Source organism: Suncus etruscus, chromosome 1, assembly GCF_024139225.1.
Source record: "Suncus etruscus isolate mSunEtr1 chromosome 1, mSunEtr1.pri.cur, whole genome shotgun sequence".
Taxonomy (NCBI): Eukaryota; Metazoa; Chordata; class Mammalia; order Eulipotyphla; family Soricidae; genus Suncus; species Suncus etruscus.
Genome location: NC_064848.1, coordinates 156,548,773 through 156,562,621, shown reverse-complemented (window position 1 = coordinate 156,562,621; position 13,849 = coordinate 156,548,773). Strand labels below are relative to the sequence as shown.

General features: G+C 42.0%; 1 protein-coding gene and 1 pseudogene across 1 annotated transcript in view; one reads left to right on the top strand and one right to left on the bottom strand.

Annotated features, from left to right (window-relative positions):
- ANKFY1 (ankyrin repeat and FYVE domain containing 1) overlaps window positions 1-13,849 on the bottom strand; it is a 109,693-nt gene that overhangs the window by 78,819 nt on the left and 17,025 nt on the right. Inside the window, exons 2-3 of the mRNA XM_049782151.1 lie at window positions 11,700-11,892; window positions 9,650-9,768 (exon numbers count right to left, since the gene is read on the bottom strand). Coding sequence (XP_049638108.1) covers window positions 9,650-9,768; window positions 11,700-11,892 — 312 coding nt within the window. The remainder of the gene's footprint in view (window positions 1-9,649; window positions 9,769-11,699; window positions 11,893-13,849) is intronic.
- Window positions 7,161-8,068, top strand: LOC126021570 (eukaryotic translation initiation factor 1-like; annotated as a pseudogene).

Sequence of the window (13,849 nt, the reverse complement as noted above, 5' to 3'; positions counted from 1 at the left end):
ATGGAGTAGGGCGTTTGCCTTGCATGCAGAGGACAGTGGTTCGAATCTCGGCAACCCATATAGTCCCCCGAGCCTGCCAAGAGCGCTGACGGGTGTATGTATGTATGTATGTATGTGTGTGAGAGATACTGGATAGTTTTTTACTGAAATATACTTAGACATGATGGGAAGTATGTATTCAAGGGAAAACATGGACTTGAACAGCAAGTCAGATTATAACTCTCAATGACAATTTTACTTGTAGATTTTCCTAATAACTGAACAAATATAGGAAAATAAACTAAAATAGCCAGCACACTATTGTTATTTAATAAATTGTATTTAATTAAAGAACCGGGGGGGGGTCTTTTTTCTTTTTTCTTTTTTTGGTCTTTGGGCCACATCCACCTGGCTCTGGGCTCAGAAATCGCTGTTGGCAAGCTCAGGAGACCAGATAGGATGCCGGGGATCAAACTGGGGTCCGTCCTGGGTAGGCTTCATGTAAGGTAAATGCCCTATCACTGTGCTATTGCTACAGCCCCAGGCATATAATATTTTCAATACCAATCCCACGACCAGTGTCAATGTCCCTCCACCAATGTTCCCATACTTCAGCCACCCTCACCAGCCATCACCACATTCCCAGCATACCACACCTTGACAAGTTCAGTGGTTGCAGCTTTAATTTCATGTTTTCAGTGTTCTGAATCTGTGCTTTGGATATACTCTTCCACATCATATCACTAATATAACTAAATTCTCAACTCCTATTCCCCTATTACTTCCCTTTCTCATCATCTTCCTTCTGCTCTGAATTCTTTCCCCTTCTCCCAAAGCTTTGGGATCAAGGCAGAACTGAGATCTGGGATCTGGGATCTAGACAGCACCCCTACAGTCCAGTTCCCATCCAGTTATTCTATATACTACAGATAAGAGATCATCCAGCATTTCTCCTTTTTTTTTTTTTTTTTTTTGGGTCACACCCGACAGGGATTACTCCTGGCTCTCTACTCAGAAATCGCTCCTGGCAGACTCGGGGACCATATGGGATGCCGGGATTCGAACCACCATTCTTCTGCATGAAAGGTAAACGCCCGACCTCCATGCTATCTCTCCGGCCCCATGTCTTTCTCCTTCTGAACTACTTCACTCAACATAAGATAACTTCCAGCTACAAACAGGTTGCAGCAAATAGCTTGATTTCATTGTTCCTTGCAGTTGCATAGTAATCAATTGTGTATGACAATCTTTACAATCCATTATCTGTCGTTGAATACCTAGGTTAATTCCACTGCAGCAATGAATAATGGTGTGCATATGTTCTTTTGAAAGAATGTTTTTAAGTCCTGGGAGTAGTAGATGCTAAAAAGTAGAATTTCTAGGGGCCAGAGCGGTGGTGCAAGTGGTACAGTATTTGCCTTGCACAAGCTAATCTAGGACGAACCGAGGTTCGATCCCCTGGCGTCCAATAGGGTCCCCCAAGCCAGGAACGATTTCTGAGCACATAGCCAGGAGTTAACCCTGAGCGTCACCGGGTGTGCTCCCCCACCAAAAAGTAGAATTTCTAATATGGCAGCTCAATTCTAAGTTAACTTTTAATTCTGTGCTGCTTTCCAAAATTTTAACTCAACATAAAATGTATAGCAGATTAAACTTCAAAACAATCTAAAGGTCATGATAAGAACATGATATAGATCACATATGAATAAAAAAAGTATACAAGTTCCTAAGACACATGAAAAAGACATTTCAACTTATATGGAAAAGATATGTGATCTGTGCAAAACCATAATAATCTTTCTTGTGATATAAAGCCATAAAATCATTATAAAATGAAAAATATGGGGCCCGAAGAGATAGCATGAAGGTAGGGTGCTTGCCTTGCTTTCAGGACAGTGGTTCAAATCCCCGCATTCCATATGGTCCCCCGAGCCTGCCAGGAGCGATTTCTGAGTTTAGAACCAGGAATAACCCCTGAGTGCCGCCGGGTGTGGCCCAAAAACCAAAAAAAAAAAAAGAAAAGAAAAGAAAAAAATGGGACAGGAGAGATAGCACAGTGGTAGGCATTTGCCTTGCATGCAACCAACCTGGGACGGACCTGGGTTCAAGTCCCATCATCCCATATAATCCTCCATGCCAGGAGTGATTTCTGAGTGCAGAGCCAAGAGTAACTCCTGGGTGCTGCTGGTTGTGGCCAAAAAAAGAAACAAAGAAAAACATGAAAAAGACTATAAAAAGCCCAAGGCTGTCCTGTCTTAGACCTTGACAACGAAGGCTGTAGCAACAGACTCTTACCCAGGCAGCAATTTGAGAGAAGAAAGCCTTACTAGAAAGCAGTTTGAAAAGGCATGCAGAGCTCATTCTCCACAGTAAAGATTGGCCCACTTCTCAAACTGAGACATGCACTTGGCTTTTTGTGTCTGTGTTCTCTCTTCCACATGTATCTTTCTCTTCCCTCACAGTTCTCTAAATAACTTTTTAAAAATATTTTACTTCACTATAAAAATAAAAATCTACAGATCAATCTATCTAGAAGGTTAAAAACAGTAGGCTAAAAATATATAAACTGCTCTTTGCTGAGTAAACTGTGTGAAGAAAGACCATGCTCAGTACACTGTTGACATTCCAGAAACTGTGCCATCTTTCTGAAGAAGCAGTTATTGGGAAAGGCTCCATAGAGACCCCATGGACTGACTTCTATCACATCAATGCAGAACCCAAGGCCAAAGAGATAGCTCAACAACCTAGGGCAAATACTTTGTATGCAGGAGGCTCAGGTTCAATCCCTAGCACAGCATAGTCGTAGAGTATCACTGGAAGCAGACCCCAGGACTGAATAGCCCTTGAGAACACACAAAATTAAGAATCTGGATCAGCTGGCTGCAAGGCAAATGGCCTACTTACTACACTATTATTCTAGCTCCTAAAAACTGTTCTTTTAATAGAGAAAATGTCCCCCCCCTCCGCCTTTTTTTCTTTTTGGACCACACCTAAGTGCTCTGAGGACACTCCCAGGGTCTTCTATGTACAAAGCTTGTGTTCAACAATTTGGGCTATCTCTGGCACTTAATAAAGAAAGCTCCTATTTATATATTTCAATAACCTATGTAGAGTGTCCTTCCAGCAAAGATGGCTTCCTAAATAGATAATTTAGTCAGAGGTATAAATGCATATATGAGCATTTTTTTATTTACAACTTTGATTAATGAATCTCAAGTTGAAACTTAGCAATAATCATAGTCAGGCAGTTGGGTCAGAGACTGCTCCATAGACTACTAGAGAATATTTTGCACATAGGAGGTCCAGAACTGAGTTCCAGTCTAATCCCAAGCATCACCAGGTGTGATTCCCCCCAAAAAAGGAGTTCACTCACAGTAATTAAGCGTTAGACATATGCCTACTTAATCTTTACAACACTGCTCCAATAGCTAAATCAAATTAAATAGTTAAGTTAAATCTGATGTCTTGGAGCCGGAGAGATAGCACAGTGGTAAGGCGTTTGCCTTATATGCAGAAGGCCGGTGGTTCGAATCCCGGCATCCTATATGGTCCCCAAGCCTGCCAGGAGCGATTTCTGAGCATAGAGCCAGGAGTAGCCCCTAAGTGTGACCGAAAAAACAAAACAAAAAAAACAAACAAACAAACAAAAAAAAAAACTGATGTCTTCCTTATCAGCCCAATCTAATATCTTTAATACTTTAAAAGCATTTAAAAAATATAGTGGGACCGGAGAGATAGCATGGAGGTAAGGCGTTTGCCTTTCATGCAGAAGGTCATCGGTTTGAATCCCGGTGTCCCATATGGTCCCCTGTGCCTGCCAGGAGCAATTTCTGAGCATGGAGCCAGGAGTAACCCCTGAGCACTGCCGGGTATGACCCAAAAGCAACACACAAAAGAATAATAAAAATAAAAAAATAAAAAATATAGTACAGACCTAGTTATTAGCTTATTTGTGGTAGATATGGGTGGAAGATAATGATGGTAGGATTGGTGCTGGAATGTCTAAAACTCAACTACGCACTGATGAAAAGATAGGTATTCGAACATTGTACGATTGAATCTCAATCATAAAAAACTTTGTGACTTTGTACTTCAAGGTGATTTATTAAGTTAACAAACTTAGGGCCCAGAGAGATAGCACAGAGGCGTTTGCCTTGCAAGCAGCCGATCCAGGACCAAAGGTGGTTGGTTCGAATCCCGGTGTCCCATATGGTCCCCCGTGCCTGCCAGGAGCTATTTCTGAGCAGATAGCCAGGAGTAATCCCTGAGCAATGCCAGGTGTGGCCCAAAAACAAAAAAAAAAAAAGTTAACAAACTTAAAAAACTCAACTATGAATAACTGTAAATCATGGTGATTTAAAATTTTTTATCTTTTTGTTTGTTTTGGGCCACACCTAGCAGCACTCAGGGGTTACTTCTGGCTCTGTGCTCAGAAATCGCTCCTGCAGGCCCGGAGGACCATATGGGATGCTGGGGATCAAGCCCAGATCCATCCTGGATCGGCCACATTCAAGGCAAGCACCCTACCACTGTGCTGTTGCTCCGGCCCCAGACCTAATAAAAATTTTTTTGGGGGGTTTTGATTTTTGGGTCACATCCAGCAGCACTCAGGGGTTACTCCTGGCTCTATGCTCAGAAATCGCTTCCAGCAGGCTCTGGGGATCATATGAGATGCCAGGATTCGAACCACCGTCCTTCTGCATGCAAGGCAAATGCCTTACTGCTGTGCTATCTCTCCAGTCCCTAAAATTTAAAACAAAAAAAAAATTATCCTTTGAACTGACATAATCAAGTATAATTTCATACAGAGAATCACTTCTATAGTAACTCCTTAGAATCTTCTTATTTTATAATTCTCATAAGTAATAACAGAATTTAAAATTCTATTTTACAAAAATAGCAATTAAGTGAGTACTTTAGCTTCTGATTTACTTATACTAATTCAGAATATCACAGAATTTCAAAGGCTTAGCTTCATACTTCGTTATGTGCTTGTTACCATTCCCACTGTCAAAAAGAAGCCTCAAGTCAGACTGCCCCTCTTTTATTCCCCTCTGGAAACCAATTCAATTTTCGCTGTATAGTAGTCCATTTTGTTGTATCTTGGCAATTTGTTTTGTCATTCATATTCCAGGTATTGAATGAAATCTTCCAGGAAATGACCCTTACATACTTCACTGAGGCCAATCACCCCAAGATCCCTTTATTTTGTCCCAAACAACCTGATTTCATCTTTTTAATGCTTTTGTACTATACGTTTGGTAGTTTTTTTATCACTAGATATGGGCATTTAGTGTCTGACTCCTTGTTTTGGCTAGAGTGAATTTGGCTGTTATGAATTTAGAGCACAAATATACTTATTTTTTTGGGAGGGGGGGGTCACACCTGGCAGTGCTCAGGGGTTATTCCTGGCTCTATGCTCAGAAATCGCCACTGGCAGGCACAGGGGACCACCATATGGGATGCCGAGATTAAAACCACCGACCTTCTGCATGAAAGGCAAACGCCTTACCTCCATGCTATCTCTCTGATCCCATAAATATACTTCTGAATGATATAATACCCATAAGCAACACTGCAATTTTGAAATCGACTTCTATAATTGTGTTAAATCTGGGGCCGGAGAGATAGCATGGAGGTAAGGCGTTTGCCTTTCATGCAGGAGGTCATCGGTTCAAATCCCATATGGTCCCCCGTGCCTGCCAGGAGCAATTTCTGAGCCTGGAGCCAGGAATAACCCCTGAGCACTGCCGGGTGTGACCCAAAAACCCAAAAAAAAAAAAATCTACATAGATAGGGGCCGGGCGGTGGCGCTAGAGGTAAGGTGCCTGCCTTGCCTGCGCTAGCCTAGGACTCGATCCCCCGGCGTCCCATATGTCCCCCAAGCCAGGAGCGACTTCTGAGCGCATAGCCAGGAGTAACCCCTGAGTGTCACTGGGTGTGGCCCAAAAACAAAAAAAAAAAAATCTACATAGATAACCATTATTTATATCAGAATTTCAACACAATTAATGTGACACATAACAAATAATACAGGCGTTAACAAATCCCTGGCAGTGCCGGAGAGATAGCATAGAGGCAAGGCACACATCCGACCCAATACGGAACAGTGGTTCGAATCCCAGAATCCCATACAGTCCCTCGAGCCTGCCAGGAGCAATTTCTGAGTGCAGTGCCAGGAGTAACCCCTGAGTGCTGCTGGGTGTGACCCCAAAACCAAAAACAAAAAACAAAAAACCCAAATCCCTGGCATCATATATCATCACATATCATCCCCAAACACTACTACCAGAGTGGTTCCAGAGAAGAGACAGAAACAGCCTCTAAACATTAGCCAATATGACCCCAAGTACCCCTCCTCCCAAATATGTAAATGCCTCAATAGTTCAATTCAAATTCTGAAGACTAAGGATGGAGATAGTAAAGAGGTATAGCACTTGCCTTGCATGCAGCTAACCCCTATTTGATCCCTATTATGGTTTGATCCCTAATATGGTTTCCTGAGCACTAACAGGAGTGATCCCTGAGAACAGAGCCAGGAATGAGTCCTGAGCATGACTGGGTGTGGCCAAAATCCTAAAGTAAAATAAAAAATAAATAACAAGTACCAGACTGAGTAAACTTAGTCAGATGAGGGACAGATATGGGGGCAGAAGTGATAGCATAGTGGTAGGGCATTTGCCTTGCACACGGCCGATCCAGGACTGACCACAGTTCAATCCCCGGCGCCCCATGTGGTCCCCCAAGCCAGGAGCAATATCTGAGTGCATAGCTTGGAGTAACCCCTGAGCATAACCGGCTACGGCCCAAAAACCAAAAAAAAAAAAAAAAAAAGATAAGGATGACCTCTTATATATGGGATATAAAGAAACATAATAAGTTAATTAAAAATGGCCAAAGGCAATAGAACCTGAGAACTAGTCTATAAAACTGAGCTTACAATTGTAGGGATTGTAGAAAGAGAACTGAGACAATGGTGAAGGAAAGCAGCCACTCTTGTGGAGGGTGTGGTATTAGAATGTTGTATACAAAAAACCTTACCATTGGCCCTACTCACTGAGGACTCAGCAGCCTCCGCCTTGGGTCCCTCACTTCCTGATGCTCATCTTCTCTGCCTGCTTTCTCCCACACTGCCTTCCACAGGCTGTTTCCACAGAGGAAACGCGGAAAAGTTGTATTGTATGTCCGCTATCCAGAACCTCCACTCTTTCAACCCCTTTGCTGATTCAAGGGTAATAATCTGCTTCCTGCTGGCACTGAGAATTATATTCATATAAGAATTTAACAGAGATGGGCTGGAGAGATAGCATGGAGGTAAGGCATTTGCCTTGCATGCGGAAGGACAGTGGTTCGAATCCCGGCATCCCATATGGTCCCCCGAGCCTGCCAGGAGTGATTTCTGAATGTAGAGCCAGGAGTAACCCCTGAGCGCTGCTGGGTGAACCCAAAAACCAAAAACCAAAAAAAAAAAAAAAAAAAAGAATTCAACAGAGGGCCGGAGAGATAGCACAGCAGTAGGGCATTTGCCTTGCAAGCAATCGACCAGGACCTATGTTGTTCTGAATCCTGGCATCTCATATGGCCCCTGTGCCTGCCAGGAGTGATTTCTCAGCATAGAGCCAGGAGTAACCCCTGAGTGCCACTGGGTGTGCCCCCCCCCAAAAAAAAAAAAAAAAGAATTCAACAGAGATGGGGCTGGAGCAGTGGTGCAGGTTGTATGGACTGACCCCAGTTCAATCTTCCAGAGTCCTATATGGTCCCCCAAGCCAGGAGCAATTTCTGAGCACATAGCCAGGAGTAACCCCTGAGCGTTACTGGGAGTGGCCCAAAAACAAAACAACAACAAAAGAATTCAACAGAGAAACAACAGGAAGACCTTTACTACAGGCCAAAAGATCGCAGATGATTACGATAAAGAAACTAGTGAAGGTGTTTCAGAAGAAATTTGCCTACAATGGTACGGTAATTGAGCATCCAGAATATGGAGAAGTAATTCAGCAAAAGGGTGACCAGTGTAAGAACATATGCCAGTCTCCTTGTATAGACTGGACTGGCTAAGGTAGACCAGCTGAATGTTCATGGATTTTAAGTGCTTTTGGTTCTCTGACGCGTAAGCAACTATTTCCTTGCAATGAATAGAATTTCCCTTCTGTCCCTTGTCACAAGTTTAAAAATCTTACAATTTGTGTAATATAACATTAGGGGTCTGCTTTTAACTTGGACTAGTATAACTTCATGCAATAAACTGAAAAGAGCCATACTGTCTAGACTTGAAATCCCTCATTTAAACAAAGATCAAGCAGTAAGTGTCTGGCAGTGTCCAGCCTGAAACAGAGAAGTAACATGATGTTTCAGCCAAGTTCAGAGTCCCAAGATCACTCAGCCATGTCTGGCCAGAAGCTCCTCGGATCTCCCTCTACTCTGAGAGAATGTCACCACATGAAAAGTTCTTCCTGAGTGAAGCAAAGAGGCCATAATGGGGTAAGGCGGCTTTGAACACTGGGCCCTAGAGGGCGCCTTGGTAGGTAGAAGAATACTGCCCTGCTGTCTCCAACATGGCCAGGCAGGCAGATTTCAAGTGACCATCTTCCCCTCTAGTGGGGTGACAGGACATTTGGCTTGCCACAAAGGTCTTTGACTCGATGTCCTAGTTAATTGATGACCAGACGCCAGAAAGTGAAGCCAACTTTCTATCAGTTAAACTTTTGACAAGGGAACAAATTTCCAACCAATGTGCCATGTAGCTAGCTATAGAGCTTGCAGCTCTCCAGCAGCAGCTGCCCAATGCCATGTGAAGTAACAAGCTGGGTTTTGGCTCCCCCTTCAATTTTAATGTTATGTAATCTACTTAAATTCTATATTTAAATGAAACTTGTTTACAGAGACAAAAAAAAATACCTTACCATTAACAGTATTGTGAACCATAGTGCTTAAAATGTTTTTAAAAAAGACTTTAAAAATGAAAAAGAACAGATATTCATATTTTTGAGCTTAAATTCTTAAACTGAGGGTCATATTAAGTCACCACAAATTAAAAATAATACTAATATTAAAACACCATATTAAATCACTGAATGTGGAGTCGCGAAAAATTGGCAACAGTAAAATGTTTCTGAATGCACAACCAAAACAGAATTCAAAATCAAAATATCAAGAACCAGAGGCAATTCTGGTTATGCTCACCTATGTTGGGTTTCTCAGGTAAAATGCCATTGAGTGTGGAAAAAGTTAAGAAGCCTGTTTGCTGCTTCCGAATTTAGCTCAGGTTGCTACAAAAGGTGCTGGGAGACAACTTGGGTCAGCTGAGTGTAAGGCAAGGCAAGTGTAAGGCAACCTTACCCATCTTATCTCTCTAGTCCCAGCTATAATTAAATCTTAAGCAACTGAACAGCAAACTTACTGGTGGGGGTGGGGAACATCACTCCAATTTACAACATAACAAAGATTTTCAGGAGAGATACTGAATTTTATACATTAACATATATACACAAATATTTATAATCTACTAGGTAGTATTAAACAAAAATACCACAAAGTATAAGCTATTGATTATTCACTTATTAACAGGCTTAAAGTCGTTCTCAATTGATATTTCAAAATTATACAACTACTCTTTTTCAAAGAGCTCTTGTGTTAGCAAATTTGAGTCCCTGATCAGTTGGAGGCTCACCTGACAGGTCCAGCTCTTCAGTAGAAGATAAATTGGCCAGACTCCAGCTATCACTGCGGGCTGCCAGGACAAACTTGTGAGCACTGATGTATCTGTTCCCAACCTTTATCTTCAGATCACTAATGAAGAAAAAAAATAAAAATAAAATTAATTAAATGAATCCTAGCTATATTTCTATACACCTTATAAATATATGGCTAAACAGTATGCATGCATCTAGCAAAAGAACAACTACAAAATTCTTTCTCTGTGGTGAATTCTAAAGAATGCTTATAAAGTGTTGACAGGCATACTTTCTATTCAGCTTTAGTTTAAATGAGAGGAACAGGTTTTTATGGAGGGAGCTATACTAGCGTGGTGGTCTAGGGATGCTTCTAATGAGGATAGGAGCTCAATGTGATAACAAAAGCAAACATAGATCTCAGACTTAACAAATCATGGGCTCATTTCATTGAGCTACCATTTTTCTTTTTTTTTTTCTTTTTGGATTTTGGTTTTTGGGTCACACCCGGTGGCGCTCAGGGGTTCCTCCTGGCTCTACGCTCAGAAATCTGCTCCTCGCAGGCTCGGGGGACCATATGGGATGCCGGGATTCAAACCACCGTCCTTCTGCACACGCCTTACCTCCATGCTATCTCTCTGGCCCCCCAGGAATGATTTCTAAGTGCAGAGCCAGGAGTAATCCCTAAATGCCGCTGGATGTGGCCCCCAAAAAAAACCCTTCACTTCAAAGTGTGAGTATGTGTGCACATGCGTGCTATCGTTGCAGATTCTACATTTAGTAGTTCTAGAAAATAGGTGATAGGGACTTGTAGTATCTGTGATCAAACCCGTGGCTTCTGCCACTTAAGCACATTCCCCAATGCAAATCACACTTTTATCTCTTTAGTAGTCAAATACTTCCTTCAATGTATATATCCTTGTCCATGTCTCTTTATAATATTGCCATCATAACAATTTAGTCCTTTGATGAATTACTATAATATCACCGCTTCTTTTCTCTATTCTATCATTTTATCTATACAATGTAACTAGGTTAATCTTCAAAAAATACCACCTTGATTATGAGCATCCAACACTCTGGTCTACACTTCTGAGAGCTTCAAGTCCACACTATCTCTCTTGCCCACTGTTCCCCTACCTGGCATGTACCTTTACTATCATCAAAATCCTCCATAGCTACAATATGGTCCCCCAAGCCAGGAGCGATTTCTGAGCACATAGCCAGGAGTAACCCCTGAGTGTCACTAGGTGTGGCCCCCCCCAAAAAAAAAATAGCTAACAATTGCCAGACTTTGATCTAAGTGTTTATAACAACCAACACTAAGTAGTATTCATTATTATTCTCATTTTGTAGATTAGAAACTGGAGTCATGCCATAATTCTAAATAGCCAGGAAGCAGCCAGCTAAACTGTTAATGTAGGCTTGTGGCTTCAGAGTCTATCTCAACCATTCTACTCTACTTCTCACTAGTTCCAATGCTTCTCTGACCATACAAGAAAAGTGATCTCTCCCCTTTGAATACCCAGATATATAAACTAAGTCCTATCTTTAAGAGCTATATATACTATCACTATGTGCTACATTCAATGCTAAAAATAAGCAAGAAACTTGCAATGTTAATATGTACCTAAAATACTAATGTGAAAGATATGTAAGCCACTATGATCAAATAAAAATTAACAAAAAAAATAAGCAAGAAACAAAAGAGACAAAATCATATCTCTGAGAGTTTATATCAGGTTTATTTATTTGTGTGATTTATTTTGTTTTTGGGGCCTCACTCAGCGATGCCAAGGGATTATTATTCCTGACTCTGTTCAAAAATTACTCCTGGCAGGCTGAGGGCACCATTTGGGATGCCAGGGATTGAACTCAGGTCAGCTGCAGGCAAAGCAAATGACTCACCCACTGTCCTATCACTCCAGCCCCAAGACTCAAGATTTACAACATCAGAATTATACAGCAATAAATTTGGAAAGAAAGCAGAAAGAAGCTGTAATGTGGTCTCAGGATAAAGAAAAATGGTTTTGGCTGTACCCAGCTCACCTATACTGCTCCTGTTCATAGAGATCAGCCACAATAGTCAGCAGGCGACTGATGAAGGACTCACTGATGTTCTCCTTGTTTGCTTGTGCAGCTAAAAGACTACATTTCTTTTCTGTTTCCGCTAATTTCTTCTGCAGTTTGACATACTCTTGTCGAAGAAGCATCAAATGCTTCTCCAACTTGGCCACCTCCTCTGCAAAGGAAACAAAGAATCAAGTTATTTCCCATGCAGATAGGAATACCAACCAAAATGATTGATTAGTCATATGACATTTATACCATTTCTTAGTTATTTACTTTTTTTTTTATAGAACCAAGAATAACTTTGACATTGGCTCAGATGGCCAAAAAAGAACAATGTTGTTAAAAGATTTCTGGCCAGTTTCCATGAAATTGAATATTTAGGGGCCGGAGCGATAGCACAGTGGGTGGGGCATTTGCCTTGCACATGTGGGGTTCAATCCTTGGCATCCCATATGCCCCCCCAGCCTGCCAGAAGTAATTTCTGGGCAGCCAGGAGTAACCCCTAAGTGCCACTGGGTGTGACCCCAAAAACAAGAGAGAACATTTAACATATGACAATGAATAGATATACAGAAAAAGCTTATAGGTACCTGGCCCAGCAAGTTCTTTACTGTATCCTTGAGTAGCAAGAAAAGATAATAAGGGCCCGGAGAGATAGCACAGCGGTGTTTGCCTTGCAAGCAGCTGATCCAGGACTAAAGGTGATTGGTTCAAATCCTGGTGTCCCATATGGTCCCCCATGCCTGCCAGGAGCTATTTCTGAGCAGACAGCCAGGAGTAACCCCTGAGCACCGCCCAAAAACAAAAACAAAAACAAACAAACAAACAAACAAAAAGATAATAAGACTTTCCCAAACCACTAGTAAATTTACATGTTATATGCTATTCTTTTTTTTTTTTTTTTTTTTTTTTTTTTGTGGTTTTTGGGTCACACCCGGCAGTGCTCAGGGGTTATTCCTGGCTCCAGGCTCAGAAATTGCTCCTGGCAGGCACGGGAGGACCATATATGGGACGCCGGGATTCGAACCGATGACCTCCTGCGTGAGAGGCAAACGCCTTACCTCCATGCTATCTCTCCGGCCCCGTTATATGCTATTCTTAAAACTACCAAAATTTTTCTCATGCAATCTTCTTGACAGCACCATGAAGCTGCTGCTACTATTACTAACCACAACTTAGAGAAAGGCATTAGAACCTATTTGTTTTGGAAAGGAGAGAGGAGTAGGAGTTGGGCCATACATGGTTGTGCATGCAAAACATGTGTTCAGCCCACAACCACTTTGGGTCTCTGGTCCACACCCTAGTTCCTTAAAGTGTGAACTACAATCCCATGTAGAAGTGCATAACTTTTCAAATATTTGCTTTGGGGGTGGGGGCAGAACAATAGCACAGCAGTAAGACATGTGCCTTGCATACGGCCAATACAGGATGGATACCAGTTCAAATCTCAGCATCCCATATGGTTCCCCAAGCCTGCCAGGAGCAATTTTTGAGCGCAGAGCCAGGAGTAACCCAAGTGCTGCCGGTGTGACCCCCCAAAAAATCCAAAAATAAAATTGCTTTAGGGGCCAGAGTAATAATACAGTGGATAGGGTTTTTACCCTGCACAGTCAACCAGGTTTAATCCCTGGCAACACATATGGTTCCCCTAAACCTTGTCAGGAGTGATTCCTGAGTGGGGCTAGGAGGAGTCCTAAGTTCATCCAGATGTGATCCAAAAATTAAAAAAAAATTTTTTTTTATAAATTGTTTCAAGTGGCCTAGGAAACAGCTAGTTTCCTAATAGATTAGTGCACATATTTTGCATGCAAGAGCCTGAATTTGATACCAGAGTGATAGTATAGTGGGGAGGGCGCTTGCCTTGCACAAGATCAACCCAGGTGTGATCCATGGCATCCCATATGATTCCACAGCTTGTCAGGAATAACTATTGAGTGAAGAGCTAGGAGTAACTGCTGAGCACTACTGTCAGGAGTGGCCCAGAAACCAAAACAACAAAAAGGTTGAGAATGTGGTCCCCTAAAAGCACAAGACAGATTAAATAGAACAGAGGAGGCTCTGAGCCAAAAACATAGTTACAGGAGTTAGGTGCAGGCAGGCAACACTCATGAGATTACTGGCACCCT